The 24312-nt window shown below is 41.8% G+C and overlaps 1 protein-coding gene across 3 annotated transcripts in view; it reads left to right on the top strand.

The window, feature by feature from the left end:
* Positions 1-5762: 5762 nt before the first annotated feature.
* tcf3a (transcription factor 3a) overlaps positions 5763-24312 on the top strand; it is a 40531-nt gene continuing 21981 nt past the window's right edge. For 2 of the 3 annotated variants that reach the window (XM_023977480.2, XM_023977478.2), the window contains exons 1-3: positions 5765-6276; positions 13243-13339; positions 14400-14472. In XM_023977480.2, coding sequence (XP_023833248.1) covers positions 13286-13339; positions 14400-14472 — 127 coding nt within the window. In that variant the 5' untranslated portion in view covers positions 5765-6276; positions 13243-13285. Of the gene's footprint in view, positions 6277-13242; positions 13340-14399; positions 14473-24312 lie in introns of all 3 variants that reach the window. The other variant, XM_023977481.2, reaches the window with a different exon arrangement.

The raw sequence follows: 24312 nt of genomic DNA, 5'->3' as shown, positions 1-24312 counted from the left end.
GTTGTGTGTTTGTGTGTGTGTGCGTGTTTGCATTCTCGCACTTGTGCGTGTGTCAGTGGAGGCTGGTGGGAGGAGCTATTAGAGGACGGGCTCATTGTAATGGTTGAAATGGAACAGAATCATACATGTGGTTTCCATATGTTTGATGTGTTTGATACCGTTCCATTTATTCCATTCCAGCCATTACAATGAGCCCGTCCTCCTATAGCTCCTCCCACCAGCCTCCACTGGTGTGTGTGTGTGTGTGTATGCTTGTGTTGGGGTTGTAGGGGATAAGTCTAAAGCTTCGAGAGCTCAGTTTGTAGCATTGTGTGTGTGCAGGTTATTGTATATGTCTTTGTGTGTGTATGCACGTTTGGGTGTGGTGGGGGGCAGGTCTAGAACTTGGNTGGAGAGGTGGGGGGCTGTGAGAGAGATTGGGGGGGGGGCTCTAAGACACTGCGGCAGTAAAACAGCAAAGTCTGCAGTCATTAATATGCAAATATGCAAATTAGAGGGTAATTAAGTTCCTGCGTTCGTAATATGCAAATATGCAAATTAGAGGGTAATTAAGTTCCTGCGTTCGTCAGTAGCTCTTTGATTGCTAATGAATTCCAATCTGCAAGAAAGGGGGAGGGGAAGATGAGGAAAAAGCAAGTGGAAAAGAGAGACAGAGAAGAGTAGAGAGAGGTATATTGCACCTCTATTCACGTTTTATGTAAACCGGAAAGGGTAATGGGGGTCCATCATGAATGAGTGAATGAATGCTTAGATGGATGAATGAAAAGTAGATTAATGCTTTGATTTATTGTCATGACAGAATGTCTCTGTCAGAGAGGGATGGGTGTGGTTGTTGTTTAACAGTGACTAACGCACATCATCACCAAACATACAGCGTGGCGCTAGCCATGCTCGCCACGGGGAGCAAGAGAGATGCATGCTGGTTAACAGTGATGCTTTTGACCCCCGTTGAGATAGAGAGCGAGAGAAAAAGAGAACGTGAGGTACCCTAGGCAGGGAGGTTTGCAGTGGCAGCATATGTGTCGTGGAGCACGAAGGATGTTATTTTGATATTTTTGGCAAGCAGTAACTTCACACATGGGCAGACACACTGCTGTTATTGTTGTTTCCGTGCTCCCTTGACACACCTAATTCTCTCTCCCTCCCTGCCCATCGCTCACACAATATACTGTATCACTCTCTCTCCTTACTTAGCCTTCACCCCCCCCACCCATCTCTCTCTCTATCTCTCTGTTGTTCTCTTGCATCTCATGGTAACAACACCTCTTTACAAACATCATAATAGAGGTCATTGTGTTGCTTTAAAATTAAATTGTTCTTATGCACTGATCTAAGATATGTTTTTTGGTTTGTTTTTCATAATAACTGATTCTAGCAGTGATTACGACGGGCTGGTCCTAGATTTGCACTACTGGGAGTATTTTGTGTTTTGTTACAGGAAACAGGAAACCATAGTCACGTTTCAGGAAGCCCCAGGTTGTGCACACTGTACCTGATGCGTGGGTGGCTGCACCGGGGCCTACCACGGAGAGAAGAGAGTTGTGAGTGTAGAGAGAGGGAGCCCAGTGAAAGCGTAGGTGGAGAAGAAGGTGCTTTAGGGTTAGGAAGACGGGGTTCCACGCTCAAAATAGCTTTTCGTACCTTTGCGTGGGCCTATAGGTAAACCATACCACAGTACAATGTTGCTGCAGTGCAAATATTGCTCTACTTACATAAAAACAATCTTTCACGTTTTTACAGAAGAAGTGGTAAGACCTTCCCACAGTCTAGTAAATCTGGCACATGGTAACCTTTTGTCATTAACTGCTCATAGCTGTAAGGGGAGGCAAGTATATCTGAAAATGTATAACAGCGATAACATCAGCTTTGAATCAGCATAACAATACAGATCATTACAACATCAGCACAGTAGTCAGGACGTAAGGGGGGGGGGAAGAGCAGGTCTGTATACATCAATGATGTCGCTCTTGCTGCTGGTGATTCTCAGATCCACCTCTACGCAGACGACACCATTCTGTATATTTCTGSCTCTTCTTTGGACACTGTGTTAACTAACCTCCAGATGAGCTTCAATGCCATACAACTCTCCTTCCGTGGCCTCCAACTGCTCTTAAATGCAAGTAAAACTAAATGCATGCTCTTCAACCGATCGCTGCCCGCACCTSCCCGCCCGTCCAGCATCACTACTCTGGACGGTTCTGACTTAGAAAATGTGGACAACTACAAATACCTAGGTGTCTGGTTAGACTGTAAACTCTCCTTCMAGATTCACATTAAGCATCTCCAATCCAAAATTAAATCTAGAATCGGCTTCCTATTTCGCAAAACAAAGCATCCTTCACTCATGCTGCCAAACATATCCTTGTAGAACTGACCATCCTACCGATCCTCGACTTCGGCGATGTCGTTTATAAAATAGCCTCCAACACTCTACTCAACAAATTGGATGCAGTCTATCACAGTGCCATCCTTTTCGTCACCAAAGCACCATATACTATCCATCACTGCGACCTGTACGCTCTCGTTGCCTGGCCCTCGCTTCATACTCGTCACCAAATCCACTGGCTCCAGGTCATCTACAAGTCTTTGCTAGGTAAAGCCCCGCCTTATCTCAGCTCACTGGTCACCATAGCAGCATCCACCCGTAGCACGTGCAGGTATATTTCACTAGTCACCCCCAAAGCTAATTCCTCCTTTGGCCGCCTTTCCTTCCAGTTCTCTGCTGCCAATGACTGGAACGAATTGCAAAAATCACTGAAGCTGGAGACTCATATCTCCCTCACTAGCTTTAAGCACCAGCTGTCAGAGCAGCTCGCAGCTCACAGATCACTGCACCTGTACATAGCCCATCCATAAATAGCCCATCCAGCTACCCTCATCCCCATACTGTATTTATTTATTTATTTTGATCCTTTGCACCCCAGTATCTCTACATGCACATTCATCTTCTGCACATCTATCACTCCAGTGTATAATTGCTATATTGTAATTACTTCGCCACTATGGCCTATTTATTGCCTTACCTCCCTTATCTTAACTCATTTACACACACTGTATATAGACTTTTTTAGATTTTTTCTACTGTATTATTGACTGTATGTTTGTTTATTCCATGTGTAACTCTGTGTTGTTGTATGTGTCGAACTGCTTTACTTTATCTTGGCCAGGTCGCAGTTGTAAATGAGAACTTGTTCTCAACTAGCCTACCTGGTTAAATAAAGGTGAAATAAAATAAATTAAATATAAGGAAACGAGGTGAACATCTCATTGTGGGTCTGTGAAGCCACACGTGTGGTGGGCTCTGGGTTCTCGTGAAGCCTGGATCAGATGTACAGTACCAGTCAAAAGTTGACACACCTACTAATTTCTACATTGTAAAATAATAGCGAAGACATCAAAACTATGAAATAACACATATGGAATCATGTAGTAACCAAAAAAGTGTTAAACAAATAAACCGCTGTGTCTTTGTGCGACAGAGTAGGTGAACGGATGATATCTTTATGTGTGTGGTTTATGTGTGTGGTTCCCACCGTGAAGCATAGAGGAGGAGGTGTGAGGGTGTTTTACTGGTGACACTGTCAGTGATTTATTTAGAATTCAAGGCCCACTTAACCATCATGGCTACCACAACATTCTGCAGCAATACACCATCCCATCTGGTTTGCGCTTAGTGGAACTATCATTTATTTTTTAACAGAACAATGACYCAAAACACAACTCCAGGTTGTATAATTTGAAGAATCTAAAATATATTTCGATGTTTAACACTTTCTCTGTTACAACATGATTCCATATGTGTTATTTCATAGTTTTGATGTTTTCACTATTATTCCACAATGTAGAAAATAGTCAAAATAAAGAAAAACCCTTGAATGAGTAGGTGTGTCCAAACCTCTGACTGGTACTGCAGTTCAACTCAATACCTTTTTTTAAATTATCTTGAAACACACATACATATGAGCCGCAGACACATGCTGTGTTTGTTTATTTTACCACCAGAAGACTCATTTCACGAGGACCAGGTGCCGAGTCCTGAGTCTGTATCACATGTCATTGCCTCTACAAACCAAAGGGAAAAACCAGGCTCTCTCTTTCTCCTTTTTTTAACACACACACACACTATACTATACACACTTCATGTCGGACCCAGCTGTTAGTTAGGCTACTTAGTGCCCGACCCCACCTCAACTGATGAAGCTTTGGTTCATTCAGGCAATTAATTATGGACTACTTCCCGCTGTGGAGGGTACACTACAATCATCCAAACTTCTAACTCCTTTGACTACTGATGGACACAAATAATATTGACAGGGGTCTTGGGTTTAAGCCAACGGCCAACACCATTAGTGGGTTTATCATCGTGGGCTTAGAGTGACTTAAGTCTCAATGATACAAATGAGGTCAGAATATAGCCTTTGAAAAAGGTTGTGAAGAAACATTCAAAGAAAAAATATTAAAAGTCTCATCCTCATCCCAAATAGAGGATGATAGCCCAGAATATTCTATATTAATTCATAACTCATCACAGTAATAGAACTGTTAAACACCTTTCCCTGTGATATGTACTCCTTGGCACACAAAAAATTCTTCAATTTAAGTGGTCTCCCCTTTTTCTCCCTCTGTTGCTCGCTCGCTCTCTATCTCCCTCCCTCCCTCCTGTTCTTTATAACACATGGTATACAGTATGTTGCTGGCCATATAGTTTCCCTACCCCCCACGCTATACAGTCTTACTGTGGTCCCTGGTCTTGTCCACAAATTCTTCACCTCTCAGAGTCTACTAAGTAAGTCATAAGCTAGGGCTACTAGGCATGGTTAGTCCTCTCTCTGTGTGTCAGGTCAAGATTTGGTTGCAGAAAGGAAAAATACTGTGTTCTTTTCTCTGCTGATGCATAAGACTCCTGAGCTCACAAGCTGTTTCCACAAAGGGTCGATGTAAAAGCCAAATGCTGCTGCAGTCTGTACTTTTAAAACCTTAAACCACACTTTCACGCCACCGAGGTGGAGCCATTTGTCGAACACTGCTTTCAGTGACACACACACACACACATGCTCACACACACGCTCACACACACAAGAAAAGCAGCAATCCTAACCCTGATCTGCCTCCTCAAATAATTTTGTGCAAAAGAAAATAAGAATACCGGTAGGCTAGATTATGATTGTTAATTAAATGTTTACAATCTGTATCCATGTAATCTTATATCATAGATGTTATGTCCCTACCTTATGTCCCTACCTCCACAATAATATTTCACTAAAGGATAGGATAGGTCTGTACATCAAATTAGCCCTATAATAGATTAAATGAATTAGGAGACTACTAATCTGAACACCAACATTACCTAAGGTTTATGGTAAAAACATTTTTTTTTACAGAATTCTTCGACTGAATTGTATAAGCCCCGTGGAAAAATATATATGTGTTGCTTGTTGTTGTACCTAATATGAGGATGCATATTTTGCAATAGTTTTCAAGTTGAATAATAGCCTTCATCAATAACTGCATCATCCATTTATGCACCGTTGTTGCTGTTAAAAACATTAATCAAACGCTGTCCTTGGCTGATACTTGATGGGGTAACATTGGAGGCAGGCCCAACGAATACTGTCGATATATATTTGGACCTTTTTGCTGTCAATCAGATTTTTGTGGCATACCATTGGTTGTGCGTCTGCGGTAGCCTATTATCATTCCATCTCGCACTGTTTCTGGTCTGTCACTCTTCAGTTTTCCGAGGTCTCCTTCCGCAAATCAACGTAGTTCGCATGGCTTGCGATAAAAAAAACATGACATTTTAATGCAACGACAATTACACTGATGCTGTACAGTATTTGAGTTGATCTCCATATACAATTGTTACAGGATGATTATCAAAAATGTGTGTCTGGTTGTAGGGCGTTTGAAATAGGACACCGCTGGTCATTTAACGTTCTCGTACGCCGCGGAGGGATACTCTTTTGGAACCGACAATGTGGAGGCTGTTAAAATGTCTACTCGGAAGATGAAATGGTTACAATTGTAGCAACTAAAATTATCGCATGATATATCACAAGAGTTATGAATCTATTTGCAATCATTGTTTCATTTTCGTGACGTGGACTGTATAGCGAACCAAGGGTTTGGTAGAACACACGATATCGTCGTTCGGTCTTCGTCTACAGTCCGGAGTACGGAGAGGGAATCTATCCCCAACTTTATGTTTTTCTCTCTACTCCAAGCGTTCATTTTTTCCCGTTGGATGCCACATAATTGAATAGAGGTTACTGAAAGGTAAATATACCTCATCACACGCTGTACATTTGTGAATTATATTATGGTTTTGCAGGGGCATTGAGCAACTTTAGCAAATAATTTTGAGTTGTGTGAGTAGCACGGGCGGAGAAAGCGGGGTCTTGAGTTTTTGTCCGGCCTGGGCAATGGGAGCGAGCGTGCAGCAGTTGGGCAGTACTTGCAGCCTTGTGGGAAAATACTTCTTTGTTCACTTTGCGCAACATTGTAAAGTTTAAAAGTAACCTAACATGCCCGTTCGAACGGCAAAATTATCGCAGTGATACTATTGCCATGTCTGTATTCATATTTTATTGAATAACAAGCCACATAATTTTTTTTGAAGGTTCACAACTTTTGTTAAATATTTAGAGAAACTTCGTGGTGCAGAGGAAAGTTGCGCCCAGAAATGCACGCTTGTCTCAAATGTATGGGTCAAATAGGTTGTTTGGTTTTGTACGTCTTATGTGTATTATGAAGTAAATGTTCAAATTTCTCTCAATTCCCAGTTATGTGCTCAATATTTTCCACTGTTTATTTCGCATTTGGCAGGAAATMCCCCCCCCCCCCGTGCTGAACCCCTTGAACATAAAAAAAAAAAATCACATATGTGAAAATATTTTACGCACGGTTCTGAAATTCTTACTTCGTTTTTTCATCATAGGTCCGTTGAATTTGATACCCAAAGAGTGCGACGCTTACTCCTTTGTTCTAGCCTTCATCACAAACTTTGCCAGGGCCTGACTCTTTGTTTTAAGTGTATTGGAAGCTACTTAACAACCGGTGTCTCACCCATCTAAAAAGCACGAATTTAACAATAATTCAACCAAATAGTCTGTGTTGACATAACGCGTTCGTTGTTATGGTAAAACCTGCACTCTGGGGATTCCGTCACAATCCGCAAAAACTATTTACATTCTCCGAAGTAGAGGGCCAGAAGATTTGGGAATGGGACATCCAGAGAAATGTCAGGCAACTGTTACAACTCTGTTGCAACTTGACTTTCTGAACCAATCAACAAGATTATAATACATTAATCTTCAATAGAAATGCATGCTTCAGTGTGCTCCATATACTATAGTCATGTCCCTTAAAAACATAATGATTGTTATTCTAAGGGACAGATCGACATTTACTGGAGGGGAAGGGCTGGTCCAACTCAAGGTGTCATACATTTTTTTTTGCCCCTCCCCAATGTAAGAAACATATTTTCACATTACTGTCCCCTTTGTACAGTGAAATTGACCCCCCCCCCCCATAACATTAACTCAATAAAATGTACAATAACTAGTGCCCCTGTGTTTATATACGTGGATATCGACTTTGCCACTTTTGTGGCGCAGTCAATGCCACACGGGGCTACTGGCCAGAAGGTTGGGGGTTCACAGACATGCTCACTCTCCCTGCCTGTTTCATTAAACTACGATCAGAGCTGGCTGTAGAAGATGATCAGCTATGGGGATTTCAGATTTTCAATATTTTGATGTTATATTTCTAATTATGTTTTCCGCCAACAGGTTTCTGTGCCAATGCACCACACGACCAATAAACAAAGCATACAGACATTGGGCGCTTCAATATTATGGTTTGGTTTTTCAACATCCCAATAAATAGATTGTGTCAATCTCGACAAACAGAAAATATATCCATCCCTACCTTGTAGGCTTACCCAGTATAGAAGACTTGGCTTGACAATCTCTGAATGCCATTAAACTTTTTGGTGTTTTGTAACAATATCTCTTTCCATTCATAAATTGGTCACTGCACAGTTTGGATTGATTTTAAAGATTTTTTTCACGTGACCGGGATTGCACAATAAGTCACTTATTTTCATTGTGGTCCCAGTTTTTTTTTTTTTTTTTTACATGAATACAATTACAGAGATGAATAAAAAATAATGCTCAACCTCCAGATGAGTATGAGATGCGATTTTAAGTACAATTCCTACAAGCTTGTTTGGCTGGTAGCTTATTCTTTAGATGCTTGGGGCTGCTGGTGAACCATGAAGTGCAGGCATAATCAAAGTGACACTGGACTAGTACACTAGTTAGGTTTCCATCCAATTGGTGATAGATTCTTCATAAAAACAATGTGCCGTTATAGAAAATTTGGCACCGGACAGCAAGACGGAAGATTTTAATTTACTGGACATTTTGAAAATGTACCAGACATTTGTATGCATTCAGTTCTGACCTGGCACAGCCAGCGCCATCAATAAACAAGGGATATTGGCCAAATGAGCCACATTAATGTGTCCTTAACAGCCTATAACACATTTACAAAAACACTATTACTTGTATTTCAATGTGTAGCATTTGATTTATAGCCTACTTTCCTAAGACAATAATTGTCCACTTCACATTTCAGCTGTCAGAGATTTGAGTAGTAAATGTATCAGGGCATTGCATGCTTAGGTGTCCGCTGTATTATATGAGCTGAAGAGTGAATGTAAACCAGGGGGGAAAACGCACTACCCTCCCCTATTTTGGACCACCTCTCCTCCCCAGTACATTTCGATCTGTCCCTAGTAGGGTACTTATACCCTATTTGTGATAACATTGCCCACAGCCACCAGTTAAACATTTTATAAGGAGCCCAAACTGAGTTTTGTATGTGGCCCCTCATGTTCTTTGCACCTCACTGTGTGTTGGCCCTTGGCCATGAGTTGCTGCCTGCCTGAGGGAAGGCACACATTGGTCACTCATTCTTGCTCTATTGATGTGTCTGAAATCTAGCAATCCATTCACACACAACCAGAACCCAGTGCTTGTCAACGCCTGAGCTGTTCATAACTTCGATGATGGTGTAGGTTGATTATGGAACACAGATTTGGTAGCCTAAATCTTAAGTTACTACAGGGTGAATCCTCACCAAACCAGGACAAAAGAAGAGCAGTGGCCATTAGGACTCTAATAGTAAATCTGATACTTCTAACATTTAACTAAATGGGGACAGTAGGTTTAAAAAAAGAAAAAAAAGAAAAACACAGTTGGCCGCATCCTGATGTTCACTACAGAGGACATGTATTAACAAGCTCTTATTTAATGTAAACAAATATTACACTGCTCTGAAAACTCAACAAACTGTTCCTGAGATATTTACTTGTTAGAAACAATTTTAATATCAAACTCACAAAAAATATAATTACACAATTATACACATTTACATAAAATGTGCCAATTGTGATGGTAGCCATTTTGAAGGACCATATTATTTGTTTTATCAGGGTGACACCCCAACACGTTATATTGTAGTCCTCTGTAGCTCAGTTGATAGAGCATGGCGTTTGTAACAGGATAGTGGGTTCGATCCCTGGGACTACACATAGGCTAAGTAAAAATTCATGCATGACTCAGTCACTTTGGATAAAAGTCTCTGCTAAATGGTGTTTATTATATTAAAAGCCCAGAATGTGCTCTCAAAGGTACAACAGGACCTAACGCAGCGGCATGTATGGCCTTAGAGATACGGACCAAAAACACATGTCCCATAAGAGATGACAAAAATGAATGGCAGGGTCTCAGGAGGTTGTTACATTTTGACCTTTCCCAGGCCTTTAAGACTCCATAATGGTTCATCTATAAGTGCTACAAGGCACAAATTGGTGTCGTATGAAGCTTTGCTCCACTTGCTCTGAAATATGAGTTCTATATTGATTTCAATAATTTTCTTACATTCATTTATGAGTGGTTAAATATGCATATAGAAAAAAATAGTTGGTTTATTTGGAATATTTTTCTATATATTGTTGAACATAGTACTACATACTGCTCTACTACAGGCATATCAAMGTTCCAGASTGAGGTCTCTGCCAGTTTTCAGGTAACTGCCCGTTTTATACAGAGAAATTGGCATAGTAGGCAATGTAACCAATCACAGCCCTCCTTTTACCTGCATCATTGTACATCCTGCAAATCACCAGCAGAGGGCAACCATTTTGAATCCATTTTCACATTCACTGTGATGGAAATGCTTACAAACTGGATCATAATGCTAAAAGTAGCAGAGATCCCACTCTGGAACATTGATATTCCCATAGAGTATATTATGTAAAGCAATACATTGATAAATGTGCCAAATCAAAAATAGTGTTTTCAATATTCATGTTTATTTTTCAATATTCTAAAAATTGTTATTTAAATCAATATACAACTCATATTTCAGAGCAAGCGGTCAAGCTTCATATGACACCAATGTTTGCTTTGTAGAACTTGCAGATTAAAGAGGTAAGTAACGTCTTATGGCTGCAATCCCGTTAACGGGATGATATGACAACAGCCAGTGAAAGTGCAGGGCGCCAAATTCAAACAACAGAAATCTCATAAAAAATCCTCAAACATACATGTATCTTATACCATTTTAAAGGTAATCTTGTTGTTAATCCCACCAAAGTGTCCGATTTCAAATAGGCTTTACAGCGAAAGCACCACAAACGATTATGTTAGGTCACAACAAAATCGCAGACAAACAGTCATTTTTTCAGCCAAAGACAGGAGTCACAAAAAGCAGAAATAGAGATAAAATGAATCACTAACCTTTGATGATCTTCATCAGATGACACTCGTAGGACTTCATGTTACACAATACATAYGTTTTGTTCGATTAAGTTCATATTTATTTATATCCAAAAACCTCAGTTTACATTGACGCCATGTTCAGAAATGCCTCCAAAATATCCAGAGAAATTGCAGAGAGCCACGTCAAATAACATAAATACTCATNATAAACTTTGATGAAAGATACATGTTTTACATAGAATAAAAGATAAACTTGTTCTTAATTCAACCGCTGTGTCAGATTTCAAAAAGCTTTACGGCAAAAGCACAATATTCAATAATCTGAGAACAGGGTTCAGCCACAAAAGGAAGCCATACAGTTACCCGCCAAATTGTGCAGTCAACAAAACTCATAAAAAGCATTATAAATCTTCACTTACCTTTGCTGATCTTCGTCGGAATGCACTCCCAGGACTCCCACTTCCACAAGAAATGTTAGTTTTGTTCGGTAATGTCCATAATTTCCAAATAGCTATTTTTGTTGGCGTGTTTGGTAAACAAATCCAAAGTCAGGAAGCGCGTTCACTAAAAGCAGACGACATGTCAAAAAGTTCCGTAACAGTCAGTAGAAATATGTCAAACGATGTATTGAATCAATCTTTAGAATGTTATTAACATAAATCTTCAGTAATGTTCCAACCGGAGAATTACATTGACTTCAGATGTGCGATGGAACAGAGCTCCCTCTCATGTGAACGCGCATGGTCAGGTCATGGTAGACCTGACTATTTCCTGTCTCCTTCGGCCCCACTTCACAGTAGAGGCATCAGACAAGGTTCTACAGACTGTTGACATCTAGTGGAAGCCGTAGGAAGTGCAAACTCATCCATATCCCACTGTTTGTTCAATAGCGGCTGTGTTAAAAATCTACCAACCTCAGAATTTCCACTTCCTGTTTGAATTTTTTCTCAGGTTTTTGCCTGCCATATGAGTTCTGTTATACTCACAGACATGATTCAAACAGTTTTAGAAACTTTTGAGTTTTCTATCCAATATGAATAATAATATGCATATATTAGCAACTGGGACTGAGGAGCCGGCAGTTTACTATGGGCACCTCTGTGCACCTTTCATCCAAGCTACTCAATACTGCCCCTGCAGCCATAAGAAGGTAAGGCCAAGATGTCATGGACATGCCAACTGATTCATTATTTCTCAATTGTTCTATTAGATACATGTCACATGTCAATCTTCGGATTAATTGTTGTATATATCCCCCAAATCATAGTTTTTAATCTCTACATTGATGTCTTGTCACATTTACCTTGGAAACTGTCTGAAGTTTATGAGAAAGGCACTTAAGACCTATGTTGTGTTCATCAGGTACAAACAGGAAAAGGTTGTGAAACAGAAAATAACTAGGTTTGTTTTTCCCCCTAAGTATCTGGGGTTACTGGTGTGACATTTCATACTGTATGTAATAGCCTTTGATGCTGTGGCTTGTTGGTGAGAAATTCTCTTCCAACAGGTTAGTTTCTAAGGTTGNTTACTGGTGTGACATTTCATACTGTATGTAATAGCCTTTGATGCTGTGGCTTGTTGGTGAGAAATTCTCTTCCAACAGGTTAGTTTCTAAGGTTGCCAAGGCAGCCCGCAGGGAGGACAAAGTTGAGTATTGACCTTGTGGTGTAATCAGAAGTTATACTCCACTTAGTGTGTCTGATGTGGGCTAGGACAGGGAAAAATCAGAATTCATGTAACACTAGATTTGATTAAGGCTCTCAACCTGTATTACCCAATGATTGAAGCAATGCTGTAGTAGTTCATCTCAGAGTGTAAGTTTGTCAGTAGTTTCTGTACCTGTACCTTCCTGACTTTGGATTTGTTKACCATTGAAGGATGTGTGTGACATCACGATGACTCAATGCTGATGATATTTACATCATGACGTAAGGAGTTACTCTGCTCTATGCATTTAATGTGGCCGACTGGGTATCAAACAGACCAGATACACCTTCGCGTAAAGACCGTTTTAGCCCACTGGGCTAAAGCCTATTTATGGGAGCCCCTTGTTTGCTCAGGGAGCAAACTTGAGTCTTTAGGTCTCAGACAAGGTCTCTTATCACGAAACACCTCCTACATGCACTCCCAAATGTGAAGTGATGTTCTGCCAAGGGACATTGTAATGTGGTGTATCCATTTCAAATAGAGGTCTAACCAACCACACAGTAAAACAAGTGGTTGCAATCAAGTTAATTGTTAGTAAAGAGGAATATTGATGTCAGTATAGGGAATTTTTTTGGTGGATTTGAATCATGAAGCAGAAAATGTACCCTTTACACAGGAATCAATCGAGTAGTATTTGACTTCACACTTTTGTCACACTGTGACTCTTGTCTTCGGTCCATTTCAACTATTTGTACCTTAATCCAGACTTATCCCACAAAATGACAGTCATCTCCCCTCTCCCTAGTCAATTGCTGAGACTGTGAGGGCCTAAGGAACAGCAGCAGAGAATGGCTACAGTGGGGACAGACAAGGAGCTCAGTGACCTGCTGGATTTCAGCGCGGTAAGAGATCTTGGCTGTCAACAGCCCTACAATATCTTTGATTATCTTAGACCATAATGCTAGAATCTTTGATCAGAACACTTCCTTCAAGAAAGTAATAGGTTGTTTGTAGTCAAATATACGTCATCTCTTATGAAGGGATGGGCAGCAAAAACTGAATTGCTTCAACCTATGCTTTTTATTGTATAAACAAGACAGTGTTTCTCTACACACATCAAGATAGACATGCCAAAGATCCGTTTGAATCAAAATGTGGTCTTGTTACTATAAAAAAAAAAAACGAAAGTTGTGGAGCACTTGAGTGCATGGGCTTTGTTGTATTATTTGAGATAAWGGGTTGGTACATAAATGGAAGAATAGCATGGTATCAATCAGTCTGTGTTGTTATTGGGCAGTTGTTGTGAGTCACTCGCATCAATGAGTCAGCCCAAGCTTGGCATGTTTAGATTGCTTCCCACAGTTGACAGCTGCTGGAGTCTGTTGTAACTGAGAATGACTAAATCCTTCTATCGGATAGGTTAAATTGGCACCTAGCACTAAACAATGTAATATCAGAGGTGTAATATAACAGTTATTATATCTGGGTGGTTAGAGCCCTGAATGCTGATTGGCTGAAAGCCATGGTATATCAGACCGTATACCACAGGTATGCCAAAACATGTATTTTTACTGCTTTAATTACGTTGGTAACCAGTTTATAATAGCAATAAGGCACCTCGGGGGTTTGTGATATATGGCCAATATACCACGACTAAGACACTCCATGTTGCGTCGTGCATAAGAACAGCCCTTAGCCGTGGTGTATTGGCCATATACCACACCCCCTTGTGCCATATTGGTTAAATGTACTTTGTCTATTAAGTAAGCAGCTTGGGTTAATGTAGTCTAGTGAAGATGACTACTAATGATGAAGTGTTTAGCCACAGGGTAGATATTTCCCAAAGCATAGATACCAAAGGAGACTTCTGCTATTTTTTTATATTTTTTAAGACTTCAGTGCAGTTTTTTTGACCCCATCTCTGGTTTAATGTTTTTGACACTGTGTCTGTCTACGTTTCAGATGTTTGCACCGCCGGTGTTGAATGGGAAGAACAGGCCCACCACTCTAGCCAGCAGCCAGTTCGGAGGCACTGGTAAGACTAGCCCTTTGGTTCTAATACAAAAATAAAGTCAATATGCACTGACGGTTTGCGGCTCTCATTTATTTTATTTTATAAAGCCTAGGGATGGTACAAGCGTTTAATAATTTCAGTCAAAATGGTCTTCAGGTGATCGTACAACAGCGTTATAACCCGGGATGTTCTTCATATGTAACCAATATGATCAAAATTGGTCAACGTCTACCTTTCCTCTACTTATCTGAAAGTAATTCATTAWTTTTTTTAACTGGTACCGGGCTACCTTTAGGTGAGTCGTGTGGGTGTTCTATAGCAGTACAACCAACATGTTTGTGAGAGACTCGCCTTTCCATAGAGGGGTCATAATAGTTTGTTCGCCAAACCGTTCAGACAGAAGTTAGCAGATCGGCAGTACCGACTTCAGATGAGTCACATGATGCTTGTGGGGGTCGCAGAGCAAAACAACCAACATGTTAAATGCCTTCAGAAAGGATTCACACCACTTGGCTTTTTTCTAATTTGTTGTTACGAGGTGGGAGATAGATTGAATTGTCTTTGTTCTTTTTTTGTGTGTGTCACTGATCTACACAATACACTGTCAAAGTAGAAAAATTCCAACATTTGTAAAAAAATATATATATATAAAAAAATGAAAAATAAAACTTATCTTGATTATTCAACCTCTTGAGTCAATACATGTTAGAATCACCTTTTTCAGGGACTACAGCCGTGAGTCTTTCTAGTTAGAATCACCTTTTTCAGGGACTACAGCCGTGAGTCTTTCTAGTTACGAATCACCTTTTTCAGGGACTACAGCCGTGAGTCTTTCTAGTTAGAATCACCTTTTTCAGCGACTACAGCCGTGAGTCTTTCTAGGTAAATCTCTAAGAGCTTTGCACACCTGGATTGCACAATATTCTTTGAAAAATTCTTCAAGCTCTGTGAAGTTGGTTGTTGATCATTGCTAGACAGTAGGGCTGAGCGATTGATCTACATTTAGTTGTATTTTTTTGGTTATTGAAATACACTACTCGACTGAGGGACATTACAGATAATTGTATGTGTGGTGTACAGAGGGGTATGGGGTAGTCATTCAAGTCATGTTAAACACCATTGTACACAGTGAGTCCATGCAGTTCATTTGACTTGTTAAGCAAATGTTTACTCCTGAATTTATTTAGGCTTGCCATAACAAAGGGCTTGAATAGTTTTTGATTCAGGACTTCATGTTTACATTTTTTATGATTTATAATGTTTTTTTAATTCACTTTGACACTATGGTATATAATGTGTAGATCAGTGACACGATCTCAATTTAATAAATGTTCAGGCTGTCACACAACAAAATGTGAACACTTTCGGAAGGTGCTGTCTGTGAGAGTCTCACCAATCCATAAAGGGGTCATAATAGTTTGTAGGCCAAACCGTTCGACGCTACAGACGTTTTTGTGAAGACTATTTCCGTGATGTCTCGTGGTCTGACAAACACTGCTGTAGCTCTTCCACCTTTCACCAAAGATGCGGAAGGCCGATAGCGGYGGATTTGGTGGATTGAGACTTAGCCCATGCAACAACAAACCCTCTGCATATCTATCTTAAACGGACATTTTTTATGGGGATTTTAATTATGCTAATTTGATTTCTGTGGGGCTGCGGAAATTGATTTGAGGGTTATTAAAGACACAGCATGACAGTGATTGGCTATTACAGGCCAAACTACACTTTCTCTTATTCCTTCCTAGAACCCTCTCACTGTCTCACCTCTGACCCCTTCATCCCCCCCTACTGCCCTTCTTACTGCCCTCGTGGGGAGTGCTGTCTGGAGTCAAATCCCAGTAGCTGTATCAATACTCCAAATATGCCAAAATGGCATGCTGTCCTTCATTACCAGTGAGGGTTCAAAGGATTGGATAGCATTCCACCATATTGCTCCCACCTGTTAATGAGGGAAAGAAGCTAGTTAAAACAGACTGAACCAGCCCCTTCCCCCTCCAGGTGTCCCTCCCTCACCTTATCAGCTGCTGCCTCTCCATCATGCTCTACTGAGGGTGTAAAGACTGGAGGGGTGATGGGAAATGACCCTATTCACCCCCCACCTCTCACCCTGTGGAAGGAAAAACTATTTCTGTGTTTCTTTGCTCCTCCTCACCTACAGTCAACCACCATCCCTCGATAGGCCCCATCTCCTCTTGTTGACAACCATCCAAAGATCAACACAAGAACCATGTTCCACATCCAACTACTGTCTTCCTTCAACCCTCTTTCCCCCAATCACTTGCCCTCATCCTCTCTCCTCCACCACCTTCATTCACCCTCCTCGAACCTCTGAACCGTTGCTGTAGGTCCTTTCAGCTCCTAACTGAAAAGAAACAGGATATTGAAGTAGCCGAAATAAGATGAAAAGGACGGGCAGGGTTGAGGCCAGGGACCCAAACTACAGCTTGAGTGCCACTTAGGTCTTCTTTTGTAGCAACAAAAGGTGCACGTTTACAAAAGGTCTTTACTGTTCTCAATCCAACGGCTGCTCCTGGCATTGTGTGGCAGCCCTCAGCCCAGGTCTCCACAATGCTCATTAGAGGCCCAGACAAAGGTTCTTGGCCACTGAGAGAGAACTGGATAGGCAGGCAACATATGTGGCCCAGTGTATGATTTCACCCAGGAACCCCCCAGCCCCCTCACCCCACCCATATTTTCACAATGAGAATGATGAGGCTTTCTGAGGGAAGGTTCTGGATCTCTCTGCCATACCTTCTCCTTGGTACCATTAGTTAGTATCTTCTCTGCTTTGCCTTTTTATATAGATTTTGATTTAGATGAGCTGTTTTTCTCTGGTGCTCAGGTTCATCCCTGTCGGGTGTAAAATGGCTGTTTTTCTCTGGTGCTCAGGTTCATCCTTGTCGGGTGTAAAAATGGCTGTTTTTCTCTGGTGCTCAGGCTTCATCCTGTCGGGTGTAAAATGGCTGTTTTTTCTCTGGTGCTCAGGCTCATCCTGTCGGGTGTAAAATGGCTGTTTTTCTCTGGTGCTCAGGTTCATCCCTGTCGGGTGTAAAATGGCTGTTTTTTCTCTGGTGCTCAGGTTCATCCTTGTCGGGTGTAAAATGGCTGTTTTTCTCTGGTGCTCAGGTTCATCCCTGTCGGGTGTAAAATGGCTGTTTTTCTCTGGTGCTCAGGTTCATTCTTGTCGGGTGTAAAATGGCTGTTTTTCTCATGGTGCTCAGGTTCATCCTTGTCGGGTGTAAAATGGCTGTTTTCTCTGGTGCTCAGGCTCATCCCTTCGGGTGTAAAATGGCTGTTTTCTCTGGTGCTCAGGTTCATCCTTGTCGGGTGTAAATTGGCTGTTTTTCTCTGGTGCTCAGGCTCATCCTCGTCGGGTGTAAAATGGCTGTTTTTCTCTGGTGCTCAGGTTCATCCCTGTCGGGTGTAAAATGGCTGTTTTTCTCTGGTGCTCAGGCTCATCCTTGTCGGGTGTAAAATGGCTGCCATGTATTGTCAAGGACTCATGGATTAGGATGAATTTACCCTGACCCTGGATACTGGACTAAGGTCTGTTTTGGGGGAGGGGTAAACTGATCATTGATCTGTGTCAAGGACAGACTTCTACCCGTAGTAGCTGTCATGCATCCCTGGTTCTCTCTGACATTAGGTGGGTATGTGCGATTCCCTTGAGGTGCCACCTAACTTCCAACCAAGTTTCATTTACTGGCAACCAGAAACTGAGAATCTGAACTGGTATTTTTAAACCCTGGCTTTGGCTAAATGCAGAAGAGCAGAGTGTGTTTTGCATGAACTTTCTGTTCTTTAGGAAGTTTCCTTCATGTGAATGGAAATGGAATTGGTCATTTAGTAACTCGATCAGATTTGCATACGAATTGGATTCCTTGTGTGGTCTAGAGGCATACTATGTCTGACTGCTCAAACCGCAGAGCTTTAAACATAACATCCATTGTACAGAATATAAAGAGGCGTAACAGTTGCGTTGAGCCCGCTACTAAGGTCAGCATTTTCTGAAGGATTTAGCCTAATGCTTGTAGCTTCTAACTTCAATGATTTCAAAAATATCTTCAATGTGAAAGTAGCATGCCTAATCGTGTTGAAGTTTGGAATGTAAAATTGGTGTTTAATATTGACCTCTCGGCATCTTAACACCAGCTCTTATGAATCATTTCAGACGCATCACACACCATACTGTTGCATTTCCATTCTAGACATTCCTTAAATCACAATCGCGCTCCTTAATACTTATTAGTCATTTTGCCTTGTCTGGGTGACTCACATTTCTGTCATACAGGAGAAAGAAGAAAGTGTAGACGGACAGTACACCAGTAAGTGTGTACATGTGTCTGCATGTTCCCTGTGTTTTAGTCCTGTAGCCTCAGAGCCAGTGACTCAGACTGACTGCTCCGTTTCCACTATCTCTTCCTGTGTTAATTATAGACCAGCCTCAGTCTCTTAAAGGGGTGGTGAGGCCCGGGTTTAAAGGGAAGGCTCGCTATAGTGAACGTGTCTGTCCTGACTCAACCCTCTCGCTCTCTGAGACATTCACTGACGTACGTACGCACGCATGCACACAAGTTTCCCCGCCGGCAAACCCCATAAAAAGCGGTTAAGGTGTAAAGTCCTTGCCTCACGTATGTTAGGGTTGTTCTAGTCCGCAATGGCTCTGCAACATAGTAGACAAACCACTTTCAAGATTATTGGTTTATTCGTCATACTTTAAATGAGTCCATAGAGTTAGAATGTGGAGTTCAATACGGGGTCCTTTCTTCTAACGATTTCTATGGATGTGTGAAACCAGGGATTTGTGTACAGGAGCTCCGTTGTTTTCTCTGTTGTAGTAGTGTCTTATATCAGGCTGTCATGGTAACGACTTGTAGGAGGAAGCCATTTGAAGTTTGAGCAATACAGAGGAGTCTACTTAGACGAGTCTGTCACTTATTCTCTCCTTCATCTACTAATCAGCAGCTCTGTTAATTAGAAGGAAAATGTGGAATAAAAAAATGTGAATTCGTAATGAATATGCATGAAAGCTATTTTGATGTTTTACTTCAGAGTTGCTCACTTGCGCTCTCCCTCWCAWTGWGAGTCATTTGTGTGGTGTGAAACAGTCTTCATATTTGTATCTCCCTGGTTCAAATGAACTTTCCCTCCATACCTTTTTTAATACAGTTCAAATCCCTGGACAACCATAAAAATCCCTTGCAATAAGAGTTGTGATGCTACTTACAACTTAACCCAGAAGGTCTAGGAGAGCACTTCCTTCAATGCATTCCAAACCCCCTCTCCTCTCCATTCCCTCCTTACTTCCTGTCCACCTTTCCCTCCCCAGGAGAATATGTGAATAGCCCGGGGCCAGGGGTTCTAGGTACCTGCGAAGCTCTCCTTTATCCCCATGGTGTCAGTTCAGATCTGGATCTCCCCTCCTTTGCACCTGTCAGTCTTCCTAAAGAGCAGTAAGGGATACCCACCGTGTTCATTTCCTACCCCAGCGGCTATGCTAAGTCTTCCACATTCTTCAGATGACTCCATTTTAGGCGCCCATTCATAGTATTGACTTGAGGGGAATGTGGATTGTGTGGCTTGTGAAGATGGCATCTGAGGTCCGGCCTGGTTTAGCAGCAGCAGGAGGAGGAGACCAGACCAAGACGTCCTCATAATGTTTGTCTTGGCAGCCCTCGACAGGGTTATGGAGATGGTTAACCTCAAGTTTAACGCATCTTGTGGATATCTAGACTGTGGTCTGTACAAGTAGTCAGAAGGTGATTTTAGGCTAGCTGTTTAGCACATGCCAAAAGGTACAAAGCTGTGACAAAGCTATAAAAAAATATATATATTATTGGATATTATTATTAGATTACATTTAAATGTGGGTGAATACCAAACATTTGGAACACCTTCATAATATTGAGTTGCACCGCCCCCTTTTGCCCCCAGAACAGCCTCAATTTGTCGGGGTATGGACTCCACAARGTGTCAAGCGTTCCACAGAGATGCTGGACCATGTTGACTCCAATGCTTCCCACAGTTGTCAAGTTGGTGGATGTCCTTTGGGTTGTGGACCATTCTTGATACACACGGGAAACTTTTGAGCGTGATAAACCCAGCAGCGTTGCTGTTCTTGACACAAACTGGTACACCTGGCACCTACTACCATACCCTGTTCAATGGCACTTAAATATTTTGTCTTGCCCATTCACCCTCTGAATGGCACACACACAATCCATGTCTCAATTGTCTCGAAGCCTAAAAATCCTTTAACCTGTTTCCTCCCCTTCATCTACACTGATTGAAGTGGATTTAATAAGTGACATCAATAAGGGATCATAGGTTTGACTTGGATTCACCTGGTCAGTCTAACATGGAAAGAAAAGGTGTTAATGTTTTGTACACTCAGTGATGGGGGGGGGAATTGATAGTTGCATATCGGGATATTATATTTGATCGTATCGCTTTGACAATTTCGCAATATTTTGCGCTAGTTGGCTGTACCTGCACCAGAACTTCGGTGTTTTTCCTTTATAGCTTGTTGTTCATCTTTTTAAATAGGGAGCCAATATGTTTTCAGCACTTTTATTTCAATGACTGATCAAAACTGGTTTTCTCATGGCTCTCTAGTCCCTCTGCAGCAGACATATGGTGAGAAATATGTTTGGAACATCAAATTTCAAAAATCACAGTTTTGAATCACACTACATATAGAATCATAATACATATCGTATCGGCACCTGCGTTTGGTGATATCGTGAGGTCCCTGGTGAACTATCCCTTCGTTGGCGCCTTTGCGATCCCCCTGGGAAATGACTAGGAGAAACACTGTTGTCATTTCCAGCAGAGGAAGGGACTGGTCCTTATGTGTGCTGTTCTATGTCTCTGCTGTGTACATTTCCTCACTACTGATTGACATGGAGAGTGACATCACGTCGAGGCAACAAGCCCCTCGTCTCCTCCATCTGCCATTCTGCTGGCATCTCTCCTATAGATCAGTTGTCACGGTGATGTAGCAGCTCACTCCACTCTGGACCATCATTCTCCTCGATGGCTGATCGTCTTCTTCCTACCCGYTCGCCTCCGCCTCTCTGTTTTTTTAATTAGACAACAAAACAAAAAAATATGAATATTCATAGAGCAAAGCCTCATTAATATGCACTATTATGCAGATCAGCCCACAATTAAGCCACAGCTTCCCCCCAGAGATGCTGGGTAGTGGTAAGAGAGGAGGTTGGAGGGAGAGAATTGCTGCTTCACCAATCTTTAAAACACTCCCTACTTTCCCCTTTTTTCAATGCTAATCATTTGACCAGGGACAACATGGCTAAATGACTTGTGTCCATTCTGTTAATGTGTATCCCTTAGTCTGTTGTCATGCAAAGAGGGTGTAAGGGGATGGGGATATTAACTGCTACTGCGTTGCCATGGAAAAATGTAAAGGAGWGAAGTGGGAGAATGACAAATGTTGAGGATGATTGTAGGAGCCTCATGCTTGTTAATTATTCAAACTTCCTACAGCTCTTAGCCACACTAACATGCTGACCACACTGYTCCCGTAGCAAAATAAATGTATTGTACACACAAACTCAGCAAAAAAAGAAATGTCAACTGCGTTTTATTTTCAGCAAACTTAACATGTGTAAATAATTGTATGAACATAACAAGATTAAACAACTGAGACAAACTGAACAAGTTCCACAGACATGTGACTAACAGAAATTGAATAATGTGTCCCTGAACAAAGGGGGGGGGGATCAAAATCAAAAGTAACAGTCGGTATCTGGTGTGGCCACCAGCTGCATTAGGTTCTGCAGTACATCTCCTCCTCATGGACTGCACCAGATTTGTCAGTTCTTGCTGTGAGATGTTACCCCACTCTTCCACCAAGGCACCTGCAAGTTCCCAGACATTTCTGGAGGAATGACCCTAGCCCTCACCCGCCGATCCAACAGGTCCCAGACGTGCTCAATAGGATTGAGATCCGGGCTCTTTGCTGGCCATGGCAGAACACTGACATACCTGTCTTGCAGGAAATCACGCACAGAACAAGCTGTATGGCTGGTGCATTGTCATGCTGGAGGGTCATGTCAGGATGAGCCTGCAGGAAGGGTACCACATGAGGGAGGAGGATGTCTTCCCTGTAACGCACAGCGTTGAGATTGCCTGCAATGACGACAAGCTCAGTCCGATGATGCTGTGACACACCGCCCAGACCACCTTCAAATCGATCCTGATCCAGAGGACAGGCCTCGGTGTAACGCCTCTTCCTACGACGATAAATGCGAATCCGACCATCACTCCTGGTGAGACAAAAACGCAACTCGACGGGGGAAGAGCACTTTTTGCCAGTCCTGTCTGCTCCAGTGACGGTGGTTTGTGCCCATAGGCGATCTTCACACTGATGAGCAGGGAACCTGGCATCTTCCTTTTGGTGTTTTTCAGAGTCAGTAGAAAGGCCTCTTTTTATGTGCCTAAGTTTTCATAACTGTGACCTTAATTGCAGACCGTCTGTAAGCTGTTAGTGTCTTAACGACCGTTCCACAGGTGCATGTTCATTAATTGTTATGTGTTCATTGAATAAGCATGGGAAACAGTGTTTAACCTCTCTAGGGTACGCGGGACGGTAGCGTCCCACCTCGTCAACAGCCAGTGAAACTGCAGGGCGCCAAATTCAAAACAACAGAAATCCCATAATTAAAATTCTCAAACATACATGTATTTTACACCAATTTTAAAGATACACTTGTTGTAAATCCAGCCACAGTGTCCGATTTCAAAAAAGCTTTACGACGAAAGCAAACCAAACGATTATGTTAGGTGAGTGCCTATTCACAGAATAACACAGCCACGCGTGCAAGTCCAGCGGAAAGTACGGACGAAAAGTTTAAAAAAAAAAGTGATATTACAGTCCGTAAAAACATTACAAACTAAGTATTGAATCAATCTTTAGGATGTTTTTAACATAATTCTTCAATAATGTTCCAACCGGAGAATTCCTTTGTCTTCAGAAGTGCGATGGAACAGTACTCGCTCTCACATGAACGCGCATGGTCAGCGCATGTTCAGCTCATGGTAGACCTTACTCAATACTCTCTCATTCGGCCCCACCTCACAGTAGAAGCATCAGACAAGGCTCTAAAGACTGTTGACATCTAGTGGAAGCCTTAGGAAGTGCAACTTGACCAATATCCCACTGTATCTTCAATAGGGGCCGAGTTGAAAATCGACCAACCTCATATTTCCCACTTCCTGGTTGGATTTTTTTCTCAGGTTTTTGCCTGCCATGAGTTCTGTTATACTCACAGACATCATTCAAACAGTTTTAGAAACTTCAGAATGTTGTCTATTCAAATCTACTAATAATATGCATATTCTAGCTTTTATGGCTGAGTAGCAGGCCGTTTACTCTGGGCACGCTTTTCATCCGGACGTGAAAATACTGCCCTCTACCCCAAAGAAGTTAAACCCTTTWCCATGAAGATCTGTGAAGTTATTTGGATTTTTATGAATTATCTTTGAAAGACAGAGTTAACATGTTTTTCAATCATTGCACCCACACTGCTCACACGCGTTTGCGTAGCCAGGCGCTAAAATAGAACTTGGTTCTATTTATGATGCTTGAAGCGCTGCAAGTCCCATCTTTCCCATCTCCTCGTTGGTTTTTAGGAGCATATACCCACGTGGGTGATTGAAAGATGAACTGAGGTCCATACTCCAGATTTTCTAGACAAAATCAACCCGCYTCATGTTGGTGGCAGAGCGGACACTGGAAGCTGAAGTGGTTATAGTGGTTACTGAAGTAGCCAAAGGTTTTTATAGCACTCCCAGGCAGTTCGGAAGCTGCAGTGCCTCTATCTTCTGGATCTGAAA

This window comes from Salvelinus sp. IW2-2015, linkage group LG32, assembly GCF_002910315.2.
Source record: "Salvelinus sp. IW2-2015 linkage group LG32, ASM291031v2, whole genome shotgun sequence".
NCBI lineage: Eukaryota > Metazoa > Chordata > Actinopteri > Salmoniformes > Salmonidae > Salvelinus > Salvelinus sp. IW2-2015.
This window is presented reverse-complemented; position numbering and strand designations above follow the sequence as displayed.